The 16,106-nt window shown below is 27.4% G+C and overlaps 1 protein-coding gene across 1 annotated transcript; it reads right to left on the reverse strand.

Annotated features, from left to right (window-relative positions):
• Window positions 1-1,890: 1,890 nt before the first annotated feature.
• Window positions 1,891-14,381, reverse strand: LOC113372385 (cohesin subunit SA-1-like). The gene is made up of 21 exons (XM_026612710.1): window positions 14,179-14,381; window positions 13,089-13,223; window positions 12,853-12,947; window positions 12,587-12,756; window positions 11,954-12,127; window positions 11,174-11,378; window positions 10,728-10,953; window positions 10,045-10,168; window positions 9,714-9,892; window positions 8,903-9,125; window positions 8,237-8,458; window positions 7,904-8,086; window positions 7,616-7,828; window positions 7,354-7,521; window positions 6,335-6,520; window positions 6,090-6,249; window positions 5,750-5,880; window positions 4,429-4,608; window positions 4,157-4,365; window positions 2,043-2,203; window positions 1,891-1,968 (listed from the first exon to the last, which is right to left on the reverse strand). Exons 2-21 carry the CDS (start codon window positions 13,199-13,201, stop codon window positions 1,904-1,906), a joined length of 3,387 nt encoding a protein of 1,128 aa, XP_026468495.1. The 5' UTR covers window positions 13,202-13,223; window positions 14,179-14,381; the 3' UTR covers window positions 1,891-1,903.
• Window positions 14,382-16,106: the final 1,725 nt, after the last annotated feature.

Consider the following 16,106-nt stretch of genomic DNA (forward strand, 5'->3'; position numbering starts at 1 on the left):
GAATACAAATTTCCAGTCACGTTTCCGGGCGAACGGATCAACCGATTTGAATGGTTCAAAAAGCATTCGATTCCTATCGATAGGGAAAAGAGCTGATTAGTTTTTGGCAAAGGCAGGTCCAGCCGTTTCGAGGATACGGAGCAAAGAGTGCAGAAAATAGAAATCGACTTTTTGAGAGAACGGAGTATCCGATTTGAATCATCTAAAAAACATTCAATTAGTAATGATTGGGGGAAGTGTTTATTAGTTTTTGGCAAAGGCAGGCTAAGCCATTTCGAAGATACGGAGCTAAATATGTAAAAAATGGCAGTTTTTGAGAGATCTAAGCGTCCGATTTGAATGATTCAAAGAACTTTCTGCTTGTCTTAACAAAATAATTGATTATGGAAAAAAAATTTTTGTTCCATTTTTTTTTTTTAATTTTTTGTAAATCGAAAATAATTCAGATTTTATTTTTAATTCTGAATATAGTTCTAATATACTTTAAACAAATAATTTCAACTTTGCAATTCAGTTTATATAATTCTTATAAATATTAGACAATGTTACAATATTTATAATAATCTATTTGAAAACATTCAGTATTCCTCGAACATTTCGTTATGGTACGGGAAGTTTCAGCAATTTGCCTTAAGGCACGATGCCACCCACCCCACTAGTTTTAAATGTTTTTAATGCGGAATTGAAAAATACGTACTCTACACTCTAAATTTTTACTTTCCTACCACAAATTTCTATTTCATAATAGTTAGTTTAGTAGTTCAATTATATTTAGCTCGATAACAAAACTTAAATTTATACCCTCTATTTGTTGAAAAATTTTAGCATTAGGTAAAAATTTATCGATAGATAATAAAATATTAAAAACCCACAAATAATTTTTCCAATTTAATGTCAAACTATTCAGAAAAAATTGAAACGCCGAGAAAGCATAAAATTTGCAAATTAGCTTTTCTCGAGAAAACATAAAATTCTTTTTCGGAAAGTTAATTAATATTATTCAAAGTTTGGATATTGTTTTATATTTTCAAACAAATTTCATTTGTTAAAAAATATATATTTTGATTAACTGACCCAAGCCCAAGCATCTATTTAAATTTGTTTTGTTTTGAACATAATTTGAAATTAATTATCATCAGTAATATCCATTTTAATTTTATTGATACATTCTACGCTCTGATTTGTTAAATACCTAGCATTAGTGGTTAGAAAATACTATTGTCAAGCTAAACTTGTTGACCAATAGTCAAGAGACACTTGCAGTATACTTGAATTGAACAATTATATCAGATAACTAGCTCTAAAAATCAGATATGATGATAATATCAAATGGATCCTTAGAATAACCACTGCAAATTCAAGAAATTTTTAGAAATATTTTCATATGTGATATAAAAAGCTTTCTTGAATAATTGAAATGTTTGCCTGTGAATCTTCCTTACCTGATTTGAGTCTTAGAAGAATTTAAAAATTTCTCATGTATTGGTACTGAATCCAAAATTTAGTTGTATGTATCAAAGCAACCTTTATAAAAATTCAATAATTTGATATGCATATATATTAACAGTTCATACTTCTTTTTTACCCATATCACTGAAAAGACTATAGTCGTTTGATATACCTTCATCAAAAACTTGTAGGTTTCTTGAAGTTTTTAAATCATTTAAATTGTCGCTTTCCCTAAGAAGTGGCAGTAAATATGCTGTACTTTTAAAACAAATTTCAAACAAAGTATTATTAAAAGATACTCATTTTCGTTTTTAACTCATGTACCCATAGTGGATCTTTACATAAATCTAGCATATAAACGTTATAATACGAAACATATATTTAAAATTATCGATATTTTGTTTTAAATATATAAACATAATTTAAAGAATACAAATACATTATTGCTAAAAATTCAAGGATATTCGTTATCAGAGTCCATATTTTCACCATCTGCCTCTTCATCTTCATCGGCATGACCTAAAAATATTTTAAGATTATTAAAAGGGACTAATGTTTTTGACTTACTTGATTCATAGCAATTTTTATATTACTTATATCTTTTTTCCTGCGCGTGTATGCTCGTTTTGATGTCACAGGTGCAGCATCAGTTTCTCCATGCAGTAATGAGTTACGATATATGAATAATGGTTGCCATTCATCTGTACGACTTGAAGGCATCCCGTCATTGATGCGGCGTTCCAAAAATGATAATCTTCATAAAAGATAGATTTGAATTAACGTTTTATTCCAATGCTTCCAAATGTGCTGACTAGTCTACGCACAAAATATTATTTTTTTCGGCATCTTTTACAGTTACAACTTACACATATTTCATGATATCTTGATCAAATGATGAGATAAGAAGTTAAAAATTGGTACATGCATTTTTTAAAAAAAAGATCTATATATAAATACAAGAGTAATGCCAATTTTAAATAGAAATGGAAAGACGGCCAATGCCCTTCTTTCGACAGGTCTTTTGATATAAAAATATAAACAATTATTTGTGGGAGGTTCTTATTAATTGTTAGTGGTCTGAATATGTATTTTAATATAAAAAGAGAAAATGTAATGTAATGCAATGTGTAAAGTAATAAAATAATAAACGTGATATATGTGAAGAATGAAAATCTCTCATTTATCAACCATCAATAAAAAGGTCTTATCTTTCTTATCTTACCTTATCTTTAAATATAAGTGTCCACAGAAACTTATATTCAAATTCAATGAAAGAAACAAATTATATTCAATCAAAACGCATAATGTACACCACAAGTGATCATGGGAGCTGAGCTATATATAATTATACTACTAATATATATATATATAAGGTTGTCAAATATCTCCCTTCCGCCTTTTTGAATTTCAAGCAAAAAAGCGGAAGGGAGATATTTGACAACCTAATATATATATATATATATATATATATATATATATATATATAAATATACCTTATATAAAATCCTTCTGTACGGGTGTAAGACAAGATACTCTTCCTAAACGATTATTTGAAATCTTTCTGAAGTTTGTCAAGGGTATTTTTTAGGATGTAATTGTAAATGATTATAAAAATATAGTATTATTATAGAAATAAATGGAAAAAACGATATGTCATTGTTTGACATTGAAAATATTTGAGACATTGTTTGGCATTGAAAACAAATGAGAACCGTCATCTGCCAAAAATTTCAATTCCCTTATGAGCCTAGACAATATTAGAATGAGAAAAATGTAATGTCTACACTATTATTGTCGAAAATCAGCTGAGATGTGCCAGAAATTAAAATAGGATACAGTATATGTTTGGCAGATAAAATTATATAATTCAGTTTGACATATACATTTTTCAAACTTATGCATGTCGTATTTTCCCTTACTTTACTACATTCTTTCACAATACAAAAAAATAAATTTACTTATTCAAAAAATTATTTAGAATATGAAACATTTAGTTAGTTAATTGTAGATTGAATGATTCACATATGAACAAGACTTGACTTGAATTCACTTAAAATATGAAATAAAGTAATAATCAGGGCCGGTCCTAACTTGAATGCAATGCATGCGAAAAATGCGAGCGCACGCCTTAGGGGGCGCCAACGCAAGATTCGGATATAAAATTTTTAATATAGTAAACAAGTATAATGCTAGAAAAAATATAGCATGTGGGCGCTGAGGACACCAAGAGCCTCCCTACTTATAATGTATATTTTATTATTACTAAGAAAAATGTACTTTAGATATTATACTTAATATATAAACAACCAGTTAAAATATGACACGAAATTATAAAAATTACAGGCAACATTATTGGAGCAATAATTTTAGGTGGAAAAATCCAAGGTAATATTGTACTTTTACCGCGGATACTATATTAATATTTTCTGAATTTGTCATACCATTTAAAAGTCTTCAATTTTTATTTAAAGCAGTTCTACATTTGACATCGCTCATATTAATGCATTTTGGTGTAAAGAGTAATAAAACAATAAACAATAATTATTATTTTTAGGTAAACGTAAATTTTGGTATGGGAAGCGTAAATATTAGTATAGGATATTACAAAATTGTAGGCATGAGTACAAGATAACATCTATCGGGTCGTCTAGTATATATATATATATATATATATATATATATATATATATATCATCATATGACTTACACAACTCTTTTATCCTGCTTTAGCAACTTATTAGTAAACTCGTTCAAAATCTCCAAGAAAGGCAAACGCGAAGGTGCTCTTGTGGGGTCATCGCACTCGTCGACTGCGGTTACACTGAACAATATACCACTTCTATGCAAAGCAGTAACAGCTTCACGATTTTTCACAGCATCCAAGCCAAAAGATAAAGCAAAACGTTTTGCTAACTCCTAAGGTTTATAAATTTATTAATCACTAACTAGTATAAGTATTATTAAACAGGAATACTCTACTTTCAACTCTGCAAATTCCTCTGTATTTCTGGGAACCTTAACACCAGCCGGCACATTCATTTGCAAATCCTTGAACAATCCAGTTAAACTCAAACTCATGGTCATTGCACAATTTACTTTGTTAATCTCACGCGCTTTGCCTAAAGTTGATTTGATAATATCACCATAATCATTGTAGCACTGGAAAAAATTAATTTATTTTAGTTTATTAAGTATATTTAGTTTATTCATAATCTATTAAATAACCATTCATATTAATTATATATTCAAATATAATTCTTATAATGTAAGAATGTATATTAGATACTGAACTATTCAGGAGAATAATTCAACTAATTTAAATAGTTCAAATACCACTTAATTCTTATTGTCGATGCTCTGTTGGTATTAGTTATTATTAAGAACTGATCTAGACATTAGAAATATACAGAAAAAATATGCAGAATTGTCATTACTAAGTAATGATTACTTGGTTAAATGACTATATACAGACACAAAACTATGGTGTATATAAAGATCTCGATAACATACCAATTCATTTTCCTAGTTATAGGGTTTACTGCCTATAGTTCATTTTCATTTTAAAAACTTTCAAAATTTTTGTCATATTTTTCTAACATACGAATTTACCACATATTGCAAACCTTTGCATATCTTGGACTTTAATACTAATAAGCAAACCTTCAAATATAATGATAAACATTATTATTTATAAACTATAATGTTTGATTTTTTTGGACAGGCAGAAAAATTAATCGAAATTATTTTTTTTAAACAACAATCAAAAAACTATTAGTAAAATTTAGATTTATTTAGATTTTTTGTATATTGAACAGTTTCCATTATTTTATAATATGATTGAAATATTTTGCTGGTTTCAAATTTGTATCGATAATATTTCTTTATAAGCTAGTAAGTTGTACCAATTGGTTCTAAAGTGCAATTAGTGTTAAAAATATTATAGCAATTGACAAAAATATATTTAGTATTTTTATAATTAAGCCATTTCTCATAGATCTATAATATTTTAAGAGTTTTGTTTTGACAATCAGCTATAATCTGTTACTGTGCAAAATTTCCTAAAAATTAAGGTCTGGCAAACTACCAGGCAAAATAACATTTACTGTTATAAAATCTGCAATTACAAATAAATTTTTGAATACCCTTGGCATTAGTAACAAAATATCAGAAAACCATGTGTTGCTAAATATATATAAATATTATTAAGCAAGATTATGAAGAATTGTGTAAATGCTTAAGAAAATGGTAAAAATTATAAAAATAACAACAAATATCAATATGTATTTGTCTATTATATTACCTTAACATAGTGCTTAAACACATCTGCAGCAGCTTGAGTTGGTATAATATTATATACTATGAGTTTGCAAAATGCTGCTAAAAAGTTACGGCGTTTATGCAGTTCTTCGATTCGTCCCTCATCATGCCCTTCTGTAATCATAATGCAATGTCAGCTGAAGTGTTTAATTCTGGTATCTAGATGTTTTATTTCATAACAAACTTCCAAAATAATAATAACAACGTTAGCCGATATGCTGATAATAAATACGAGTTAAAATATAATGCAACATGTATTTGGGCCAGCTTTATCAGCATGCAAAATGGTGCTGCATGATATAGAGTTCATAATAATATCTTACCTTCATGATGTTGTATGAAGACATAGTTCTGTACAAAATCATTTAATATTGTTTGTGTTTCTGCACATGGAATGTAAACCAGAGGATGCATCATCTCCTTCGGATGGACAGCTAATTGTTCAGAAAACATAATGGCTAAATCACAAATAGAAGAATATGCCTAAAAATGCAAGTATTTATAAGTTTGAATTATTATTGTGTTATTTAAATGTTATTTTAACAATAAAAGTTCTTTTTCAACTTACAGCTTCACGTAAATCATTATCATTTACATTAGTCATAATTTGCTTGCAAACATGTATATATTGATCTAATCTAGATCTTAGGGTTTGGATTGAAGATGCACAATCAACAGGATCAGTGTTTGTTTCAATAGTAGCTAAATCCCAAATCAGGGAAAAGTAACATGCTTCTATACAGTATTTCAAAGCCTAAAATAAATATAATTATTAAGACATATTTATAAAAATATTTAGTTGAATTAATTAAATTAATTTAATATATCTTATTTGTCTTAGAAATATGATACTTCTAAGTGTATCATTTTGATTTAAGATCATTGTAAAGCATAAGAAGGTCAACTGGAACAAGATATTATTTGATTAACCCTCATCAGTAGCTCACTATTGATAAGGGTTAATCAAATAAGGCACCTGTGAGCTTACAACGGTCAAACCAATCACAATTAAAAAAAATAAATTTAAATAATAAAATTTTTGATCGAGATGATAGCAATGAAAATTTCGAAAGTAGTTAAAATAATAAGTATAATATATGTAAAAAGGTATTCAAACCATTTTTTTTTTTTAATTAAAAGAGATATTGCATATTTATCGAGACCAGCTATGACTTAGTGAGAATCATGTATGAAAAGCTACCAACAGATAAGGGTTAATAAATCAATGTTAAAAGAAATGAATCAATACTATATGCAATATTAATTATTATTAACTATATTTATTACTAAATTAATCATCTTAAATAATAATACATGCATTTAACACTTGATGTATAAATTCGAGCCTTTTCTTACTAAATTTTTGGGTCTCTAGAATATTTTTGAATACATCATTGATATTTTCCAAAAAAAGTGTCAGGAATATTAAATTGAATTAAAGTCTGTAAGAAAGGCCCAAACAAGTATTAATAAGTATTTAATTCAAGATCATAGTATTATATTTCAGAAGTAGGTCAAAAACAAGCAATCATTCAACTTAAAATCTAAACATTCACTGGATGTGAAATTTAGATAAATGATAATTACCTCACTAGGTAAACTCTTATCAGTAATGCCATTTTGGCATTCAATTATATCAATTATGATAGATTGCCATAAATTTTTATGGTTAATATTATGGCATGAATACAGAATCGAAATTTTCTTCAAGCTATTCACCACATTAAATGTTTCATCATCATCAGGAGTTTCATCCTGCAATAAATTTTTAGGAAATATTTATTTTTCCATAATCAATCATTCAGAATATAATAAACTATTTGAAAAGGGCATGCGCTTTAATACTAACCCCATTGATAATATTTCTCCAATCATCCATTGCATAGTTATATTTATCTACACAATGATCGATAATAATTGATTTTACAACATCACATCTTATTGAAATATGAGTGCCCTCTTTACACAAATATTCTAGAGTTTTACTACAAGTTTCTAGTACTTCGCTTTCAGTATGGTTAATTATAATTTCTTGCAATTTTGATAATAATGCTTGCAGATTCTGCAAAAAATAACATATTAAACTACTGTGAACAATTATACAATAAACAATAATAACAATTAACAATATACTAACATTTTCTAGACGTGATGTTGTGTAGATTCCTAAATCGAAATATTGCGGAATCGATAATAAATTCGTCAGCTTCTCCGAGTCTGCACCAAATCGTAACAAAAGCATAGGAATAGTCCTAATAAAATGCTCGGTTAGTTTTTGTTTGTCATCTAAAACTTGTTTATTTTCTTTTGCACTTAGCGCCTTTAATTAATAAACAGACAATTATTATTTCACAAAAATGCGATTTGCAAACATTTAGGATTTAGAAGTATCACAATTATTAGGTAAATAAATACAAATCAAAAATGAGTAAATGCAAAGATTAAAGTAAAAATAAATACTTTTATTTACCATCTTTCTTGAACTAGACCTTCCCACAGGTGGTTCGCCTGTAGCAGCTTGTCTCACACAACACACCATTATTTCTATCAAACTAGATTCTTGTTTATTATCCAATACTTCTTCTGAAGGCCCTGCGTCTTCTAATAGAAGATCAGTCATACACTCCCAATCTTTCATCATTGGATGACTTTCGATCAAGGAATCTACTAGGTAAGCAGCATGTTCATGAAGCTACATAAGAAGTATACAAAAAATAGGTATTAAGTATTGAGCAAATAATTGTACAGCAGTTGGATAGAAAATATTAATATTACACATTCAAATGACTATATGGAACAATTACTTGAATAAGACAATATTTTGATCAGTTCTATAGGTTTAATGTTATATAGGTTTACTTAAAAGTAAAAATGCCATATAAAATAAGCATGCCCAAAAACAAAAATTATTAAGCAAGCAGTTTACTACAGTTTCATTAAATAAATTTCATTAGCATTTATAGACATTGCAAGTGATTTATTTTGAATAAGCGCTATTAAATAGTTTCTGTGGCAAAAGATAAAACTTTGCAAAGTTTAGTAGTTATAAAAGTAAAATATTATTTTAAAGTTAAGAATATAATAAAAAAATCCAATATATAGCTAGTCGGCAATGAATAATGATAGTCATTATTACCTCAGATTCAATGAAAAACTGCACAAGATCTCTAATTAAAGGTGTATTTGGTAAACGTTTTTTACCACGTTTTGATCTGAGTTCAGTTGCACTTTCTTCATCTAAACGAAATAGATGTTCATTTAAAAATTCACCAGCTGCTTGTGCTACAGCTCGATGTGATGAATATACTAATTCGTATACATGCTCACTATCTTTATCAGTCAAAATATCATTTTGAGTTCTAAAATAAAAGAAATAATCACTAAAAGGAATACATATCTTAGTCAAAATATCAAGCAAGCATTTAAACCTGATTTACTTAATATCTTAATATTGTATCAACAGTAAGTTCAAATGGTAGTTTGCATAATTAAATACATAAAACGATTTGTTGAGTTTTCCTTTTATATGAAAGATCAGTTATTTGTATGCCATTTATGTATGCATAATTTTGTTTCAAGTAAAAATGCACAAGCTAGATATTTTCAAATAATTTGCCATGACAACTTATATATGAGAATAAATGAAATATCTCATGCATTATGAAACTTAGGAATTGTTCCAAATTAGAATTTTGAATATTCTAGGATACATCTTGATTTAAGGATAGTTTAAAAACTAAAAAATATCCTATGGCATCTTATATAAACTCTAGAAGATAATATCAATTAATAATATGTTTATGAAAAAAATTATCATTCTACTAATTCATTCCCAAGGTGGCAAATGAGAACAAGAGTTAGCACATTGAAAATTGACTATTATTAATATCCAAACTTTGAACTTTATTAATTTCTTATATGAATTATTAATTAATTGTATTACTTACTTGAAAATACTAATAACAAGCTTCACTGCATGAACAGCAACCTCATATTCTTTGTCAAGAGTCATGGCAACAATTCTATCTTTAAATTTACTTGTGAACAGTTCAAGCTTTCCTTTCAACTCTTCAGTAGCATATAAAGGTAATAAAGCCTGTAGACATTTCAAACGCACTTCTCCAACCTAACATTAAAAATATATATTAAACATATTTTAAGACAAATCAAATTTGTTGATAACAATTTATTTATGACTCAAATGCATTTATGATAATCACCTGTTTGCATTTTTCAGTGTATTACAATTTAATCAAAAAACATAACATATATAATTACTTTGTCATGCAGAGTCCAACCAATGTATTTCAAATAAGAATCATCCAAGAAGTTGGAATGGAACTTTTGCATCCATACACCAATTTCTGCCATACATATGGAACGAATCTCTGGCAAAGTATCTCTGTCAAAAATTCAATTGATTAGATTACATCAACAAATAAATCTAAGATTAAATTAATATTCATAAATATATCTCAAAATACACAACCTAGATATCAAATGCATCTCAAAAGCAGTGATAATATTAATATCTATTACTTACTGTAAATTACAATTAGTCATACATTCATTTAACATTCACAATGGGAGTGTAAGTATAAAAAAAACATGAAAATTAATTACATAAAAATAAGTAAAAGTGATAAATAATAATAATCTTACAAAAACCTTGTTATTATTTGACATTTTTAGAAGTAATTCACAGAACATAAGAAGTAAACACATATACTCAATCTAAACATACAGAACAAAATATCTGTATCATAGATATTTAGTTCAAGCATGTCTACATGAAACCTACCATTCCGTAAAAAAAAGCTAAAAAGAATTACAAAAATTTTTATGACATTTATAACATAATTTTATAATGTACTTACAAAAACACTTTAGCAAAACTATCACTAAACTATTACACAATCCAAGTAATTAATTAACAATAAGAATTGGCTTAAAAAGCTTACCTGTATCTATGAACAAAAACACATTTGAACATATACGTAAGCATATTTTTTATTTCATCCATATTTTCCAGCAATTCTGTCCTTTTTTGCATAAGAGACTCCAGACGATCTGTTGCACGCTTGTCCCTAGCTTTCAGGCGTTCAGCCTCATACTGACGAAGTGAATTATCACAATTTACAGAAACAAGTAATGCGACATCCACCAGTGCAGTCATTAACTTCATAGCTGTATATTAATAAAAATCATTATAGATAAATGACAAAGGGAAATTTCTTTCAGAATATTCTTGATGATACAAAAAATTCTTAGAGCTAGAGCAACTATGTGATTGCCGATGTATATCCTATGTGTGATTTTAAAAAACAATTTTTTACAAACTAGGACACTTTAATTGACACCTCACAAATTGTGAAGTTTATTTACATAGAAAATCAGTATGTCATACCTGCTAATGTTGCAGTATGTCGAAAGGCTCGAACTTGTGAATCTGATAATCCAGTCAACATTGATATAACATTATCCATCAAAAATTGATCATAAATAATAGAATATTGACATTGCTTTACAAGAGTTTGAACAAAGTCACAAAAATTTTGCCGAAACTTTTTCCATGCTTGTCCTGTCATTATTAAAGGATATTCACCACTTTCCTGCAGAAATAAAGAATAAACAAATTATTATATTCATTATATATGTATTATCTTACAAAAAAAAAACATTTAAACCTACCTAATGCATATTATATTTATTTTTCTTTCATAAAACATTTTTTTTTAATTTTTGATATAAAATTCACTTTCAATAAAAAATAATAAACAATAAAATTCAAAAATAAATAATGAAACATGCATAGGGGAATCAAAAAGAGAACACAAAAATCAATCACACAACACAAAGTTTGACTTATAATTAGAGAAGAATTATAATTTGATAAATTAAAAATTAGACTTTAGGGAAAATGGGAGATAATAATTTTCTAAAAGCTTAAACCGGAAGCAAATATTAAATATTTTATGGCAGAAGACTTCTTAATTATTTCCTACACTGTGCTATCAACATAAATTATTTCAGTTTAATAAAGCATTTCAGCATAAAATTTAAGTTGTATGAGAATTACTTGCATTTTTCATGTAAATGATTACAGAGTGAACTAACATTAATCAACTATTTCATGTTTCATAAACATTAAATCAAAATTCATTTTATCTGTAAATTATTAAAGTACCTCATCGAATTCTTCTGTCATTTTTCTAATAATAGCTGCATGTTCCATTTCACTTTGCATTTGTGGTGTTATTCGTCCTTTACATCCACTTGCATTGATAAAGAATTGAATAAGTGATATTAATGCCGTGTCACGATTTTGTCTGTATGTTCCAATCCAATCATCCACGATAGACTTAAAGGTAAATATAGTTTAATAATAAAATAAAAAACTATCATACCTACTGACTATCAATTGAAATGGAATGGTCAAAAAATTGAAGAAATAAGCAATAAAAAAGTATTAAAATAACAAAACAAATTAAACTCGAATGCAGTTAATATTCTTCATAAATTAGCTGAAAAGTAATATTAATAGTAATATTAAAAGTAATAATGATATTTCTGGTTACTATATAATAATGTATAGTACATTCACATAAGTGATTAATTTATTTACTTATACACTGCTTCTTAAATAAAAATGTTTGAAATCTTTGTTTACAGGCCACAATATTTTTAAACCCAAAAGCACAAAATAATCCATCATAAATTAGCTGCAAAAAATATTAGCAGTATCACTCACTAGTAATGCATCATATTAACCAAATAAATCTTATTTCTGAGGTAAAGAATATTTAATAATGTAACTTACGGCCATAGGTGCTTTACTGTTTCTTAAAACAAAATAAAGACTTTTGTCATCAACTGAATGATGTTCATGAAGTGGTTTACGCCCTGGTTTTCTTTTTCGTGTTGGTGGGGTTGTAGGAACTGAATCAGGAGGAATCATTCTCGTGCTCACAGGAGGAACATACTGAACACCTGAATATTAAGTAAATAATTTATGAGCCCATTAGCGTTTTTAGTGTTTTTCTTCAAAGCACATATAATCAAAAAATAAATTTGATTATAAATTACCTCTGGCACGAGCTCGTGTCATTCGTTTCATAGGAGATGGCGGACTTTCCATTTCAGATTGTGAACTAGGCTCTGATACACCCAGCTCATGATCTCTAAAAATTAAGTACTGGTTAACAATGTGTGACAATATACTAATATTAAAATTAAAAAAATATGATTGGATATTAAACAATATATTAAAAGTTCAGGGTACTAGCAATCATCAAGAAAATAGCTGTAACAATAAAACTCACTCTGCGCTGTTTGAATGATAATCAACAGAAGGAGTTGCTGGGGTTTCAGGATTCTCATACTCCGGAGGAATGGGGTCATCCATTCGAATGCGCTTTCCGCCTCGCCGATGCATTTTGATCAATTATGTTTTTTATCTGTAAAAGATTTGTTTTTTAATTTTTAAGTACTTGCTAGAACAATTAAAGCTCTACATTATAGAATATTAATAGAAAATAGAAAAATACTGCAAATACACTTATCTATGTGATTTAATTATACTAAATAACTTCAATATAGATTTTGAAAACGTTTATAGAATTGAATTCTATTTTGGAGTGGTGAAGTAAATTATAATATGGTATTTAACAATAACAATAATAACAATAATATATTTTGATAATGAATTTGCATATTGGATTGGTGTGTGCTATTGGATTGGTGAAAGGTGTGTGTTAGTATAGCTGATCATATTCACTCATTTTCTTATTTTTTTGGGAAAAGTCTCTAATTGCAAAATACACTTTTTTTTCCTCGTCTATTATGTAACCTTTGTTTACTAAACATCATTGTTTTATCATTCTGCTTCTCGTGAAACTTTAGCCTTTAGTAATATCAATACTTTCTTTTGATACTGACCAATTTGTTGAAGAATTGATAATATATTTCCAGATTTCTTATTATTTCATTTTATGTTTTAGCGACACAACTCCTGCAGCTATTAATTATTCATGCACTATTGCGCAAACAGTATTATGTTATACAAACAAGCCATTTGACCTTTCGATCTATATACGTCTGGAAGTTGTCTTATGATGCTACTTTTAGGAAACTTTTGTGAATTCACTAAATAATGTTCGGCTAGTCATTCATTTATTACATGAGCAAGTCTATTAACATTAAACAATGCTATTTGCCCTTTTATTACATGTAATCTGAACATAGCATAAAACTATGCCAAAAAGTACGGCATGAATATTTTTCATAAATTCTGTGATTTTTATTTTATGTATTATCTTTAAAATTTCATACAAATATTTCAACACAAGAATTACCAAAAAAAATCATTGCACTCTAATGTGACATCACTTAATAACCTAAACTGTTTATTACCTGCACTTTGTCAAATATAATTATGTTAAACCTTCTTAATATAATTTATTCTTCGAGGAATCAGCATAAAGTAATTTCACATCCGTGCAATTAGGCAAAAACATTAAATTCTTCAAGTTTCTAAATATCTAGATGTTTGCTGAAATGATTTTAGCGCCTAAATTTCATAGCTAATGTAGCAGATATCAGACACACTTTGGAAAAACTCCTATACTACAAATTATTCACAAATCTAAAATACATTTAAAACTTTAAAACGTAAGTATAAAATGAAAAAAAAACATTGACGTTTATGAATTCTTGTTGTTTTGAATACATTTTGTTACCAGTGCCATTAGCGCCATAGTAAACAAAAGTAGAACGCCATCTCCATAGAGGAAAAAAACATTATATAGATGGCCACTTGAGCGGAGCCACCATAGATAAATAAACATAAAGTGGGAGCCACTTTTGGGAACGTTTGTCACCATAGATAAAAGAAGAGTATATAGATCGCTCTCTTGGGCCATATTTCGTTGCCACATTCCTGTGTTAGTTGAAGCCCCTCTCTACAGATGGCACTTGTCGCCTGAACGGGTGCGTATAAAAAATACTATAGAAATGAACCAAAATTATATGGACCGTTTTAATTCAAAATTTAAAAAAATAAATATTGAAAAAAAAATTGAATTTTTAGAAACATTTATTTTTCACAAAAGCATTCTACATTATATCTACATAGTAGTTCTCTTTATAAACAATGCACACTAGCATAGAAATGTACATAAATATACACATTATCCACAATATATATATATATATATATATATATATATATATGATGAAAAAATATCTAAAAATTTACAAATATATATATATATATATATATATATATATATATATATATATGTGTATATCATTTTAGCATATGTATATAATATCATATCAAGCTGAGCACAAAAAGAATAGAAATGTACATGAAAGTATATATTATTTATATATATACATATATAATTTATCATTTATACCTATACATATATAACCATAATTCATACCTGTATGTGATATATTTACATGTATATATTTATGTTGATTAACATTAAGTTACATATAATATCTATGATGTACAGTCTCTATTTGGGAATCTTTTCTGCGCTATTGTTAATGTGCATTCAAATATTGGTTCAAAATGTCATTATTATCATTGTCTTAAAGAAAAACAAATCATTGATATTATTATAACAGTACTTAATAATTTTCTTATAGCATCTACAATAAGACATTTTAGAGTAAAACTATTGACATCTCTTTCAGAATAGTCATGCAATAAACAGTGCACATTAACAGTGTCTTATCCCTTTGCACTAGCTAGAATTTTATAATTAATCATGATTATACTTTGCCTGTCATTTGACAGTTCCTGAAAATCTATACAATGTGATTCCCTTTATCATCATTAAACAACGCAGATAATAATATTTCTTGTAATATGAAAACGAAATTATTAATACTTAAAAACTTTTCCTGTGACATAGCCAAACCTAAAGAAGAGTACATTTTGCCTTAAGGTAAATTGCATAAATTTTTCGATATGAATAAAATTAATCAAATATTCAGATAAAATGAATAATTGTACTATTCATTTCGAAAATAAAGATTTTGCTTTTATCAAAAGTTGTACAAATTAAATCAATTTGTTTAACACATTTCATTTCATTCTTTTCGTGTTTTTAAAATATATTTTATTCGAGTGTGGACGTAAACTGTAATCAGTAACTGTCTACAAAACAGCCCAGAACCCAGAACGTGCATGTACTTCGGCATAGATTCTGATTCGAATGTAATCAGAAAATTCTAAATTTTGATGTTTTTTTTAATCCAAACGCTCGAAAGCCTATAACATTTTAGCATGTTATTTCAAACTATGAACTCTATCGTTTTACAAAGTT

Source organism: Ctenocephalides felis, unplaced genomic scaffold (assembly GCF_003426905.1).
Source record: "Ctenocephalides felis isolate EL2017-DRISC unplaced genomic scaffold, ASM342690v1 CF-g0.4_SCAFFOLD_00845, whole genome shotgun sequence".
NCBI classification, from domain to species: Eukaryota; Metazoa; Arthropoda; class Insecta; order Siphonaptera; family Pulicidae; genus Ctenocephalides; species Ctenocephalides felis.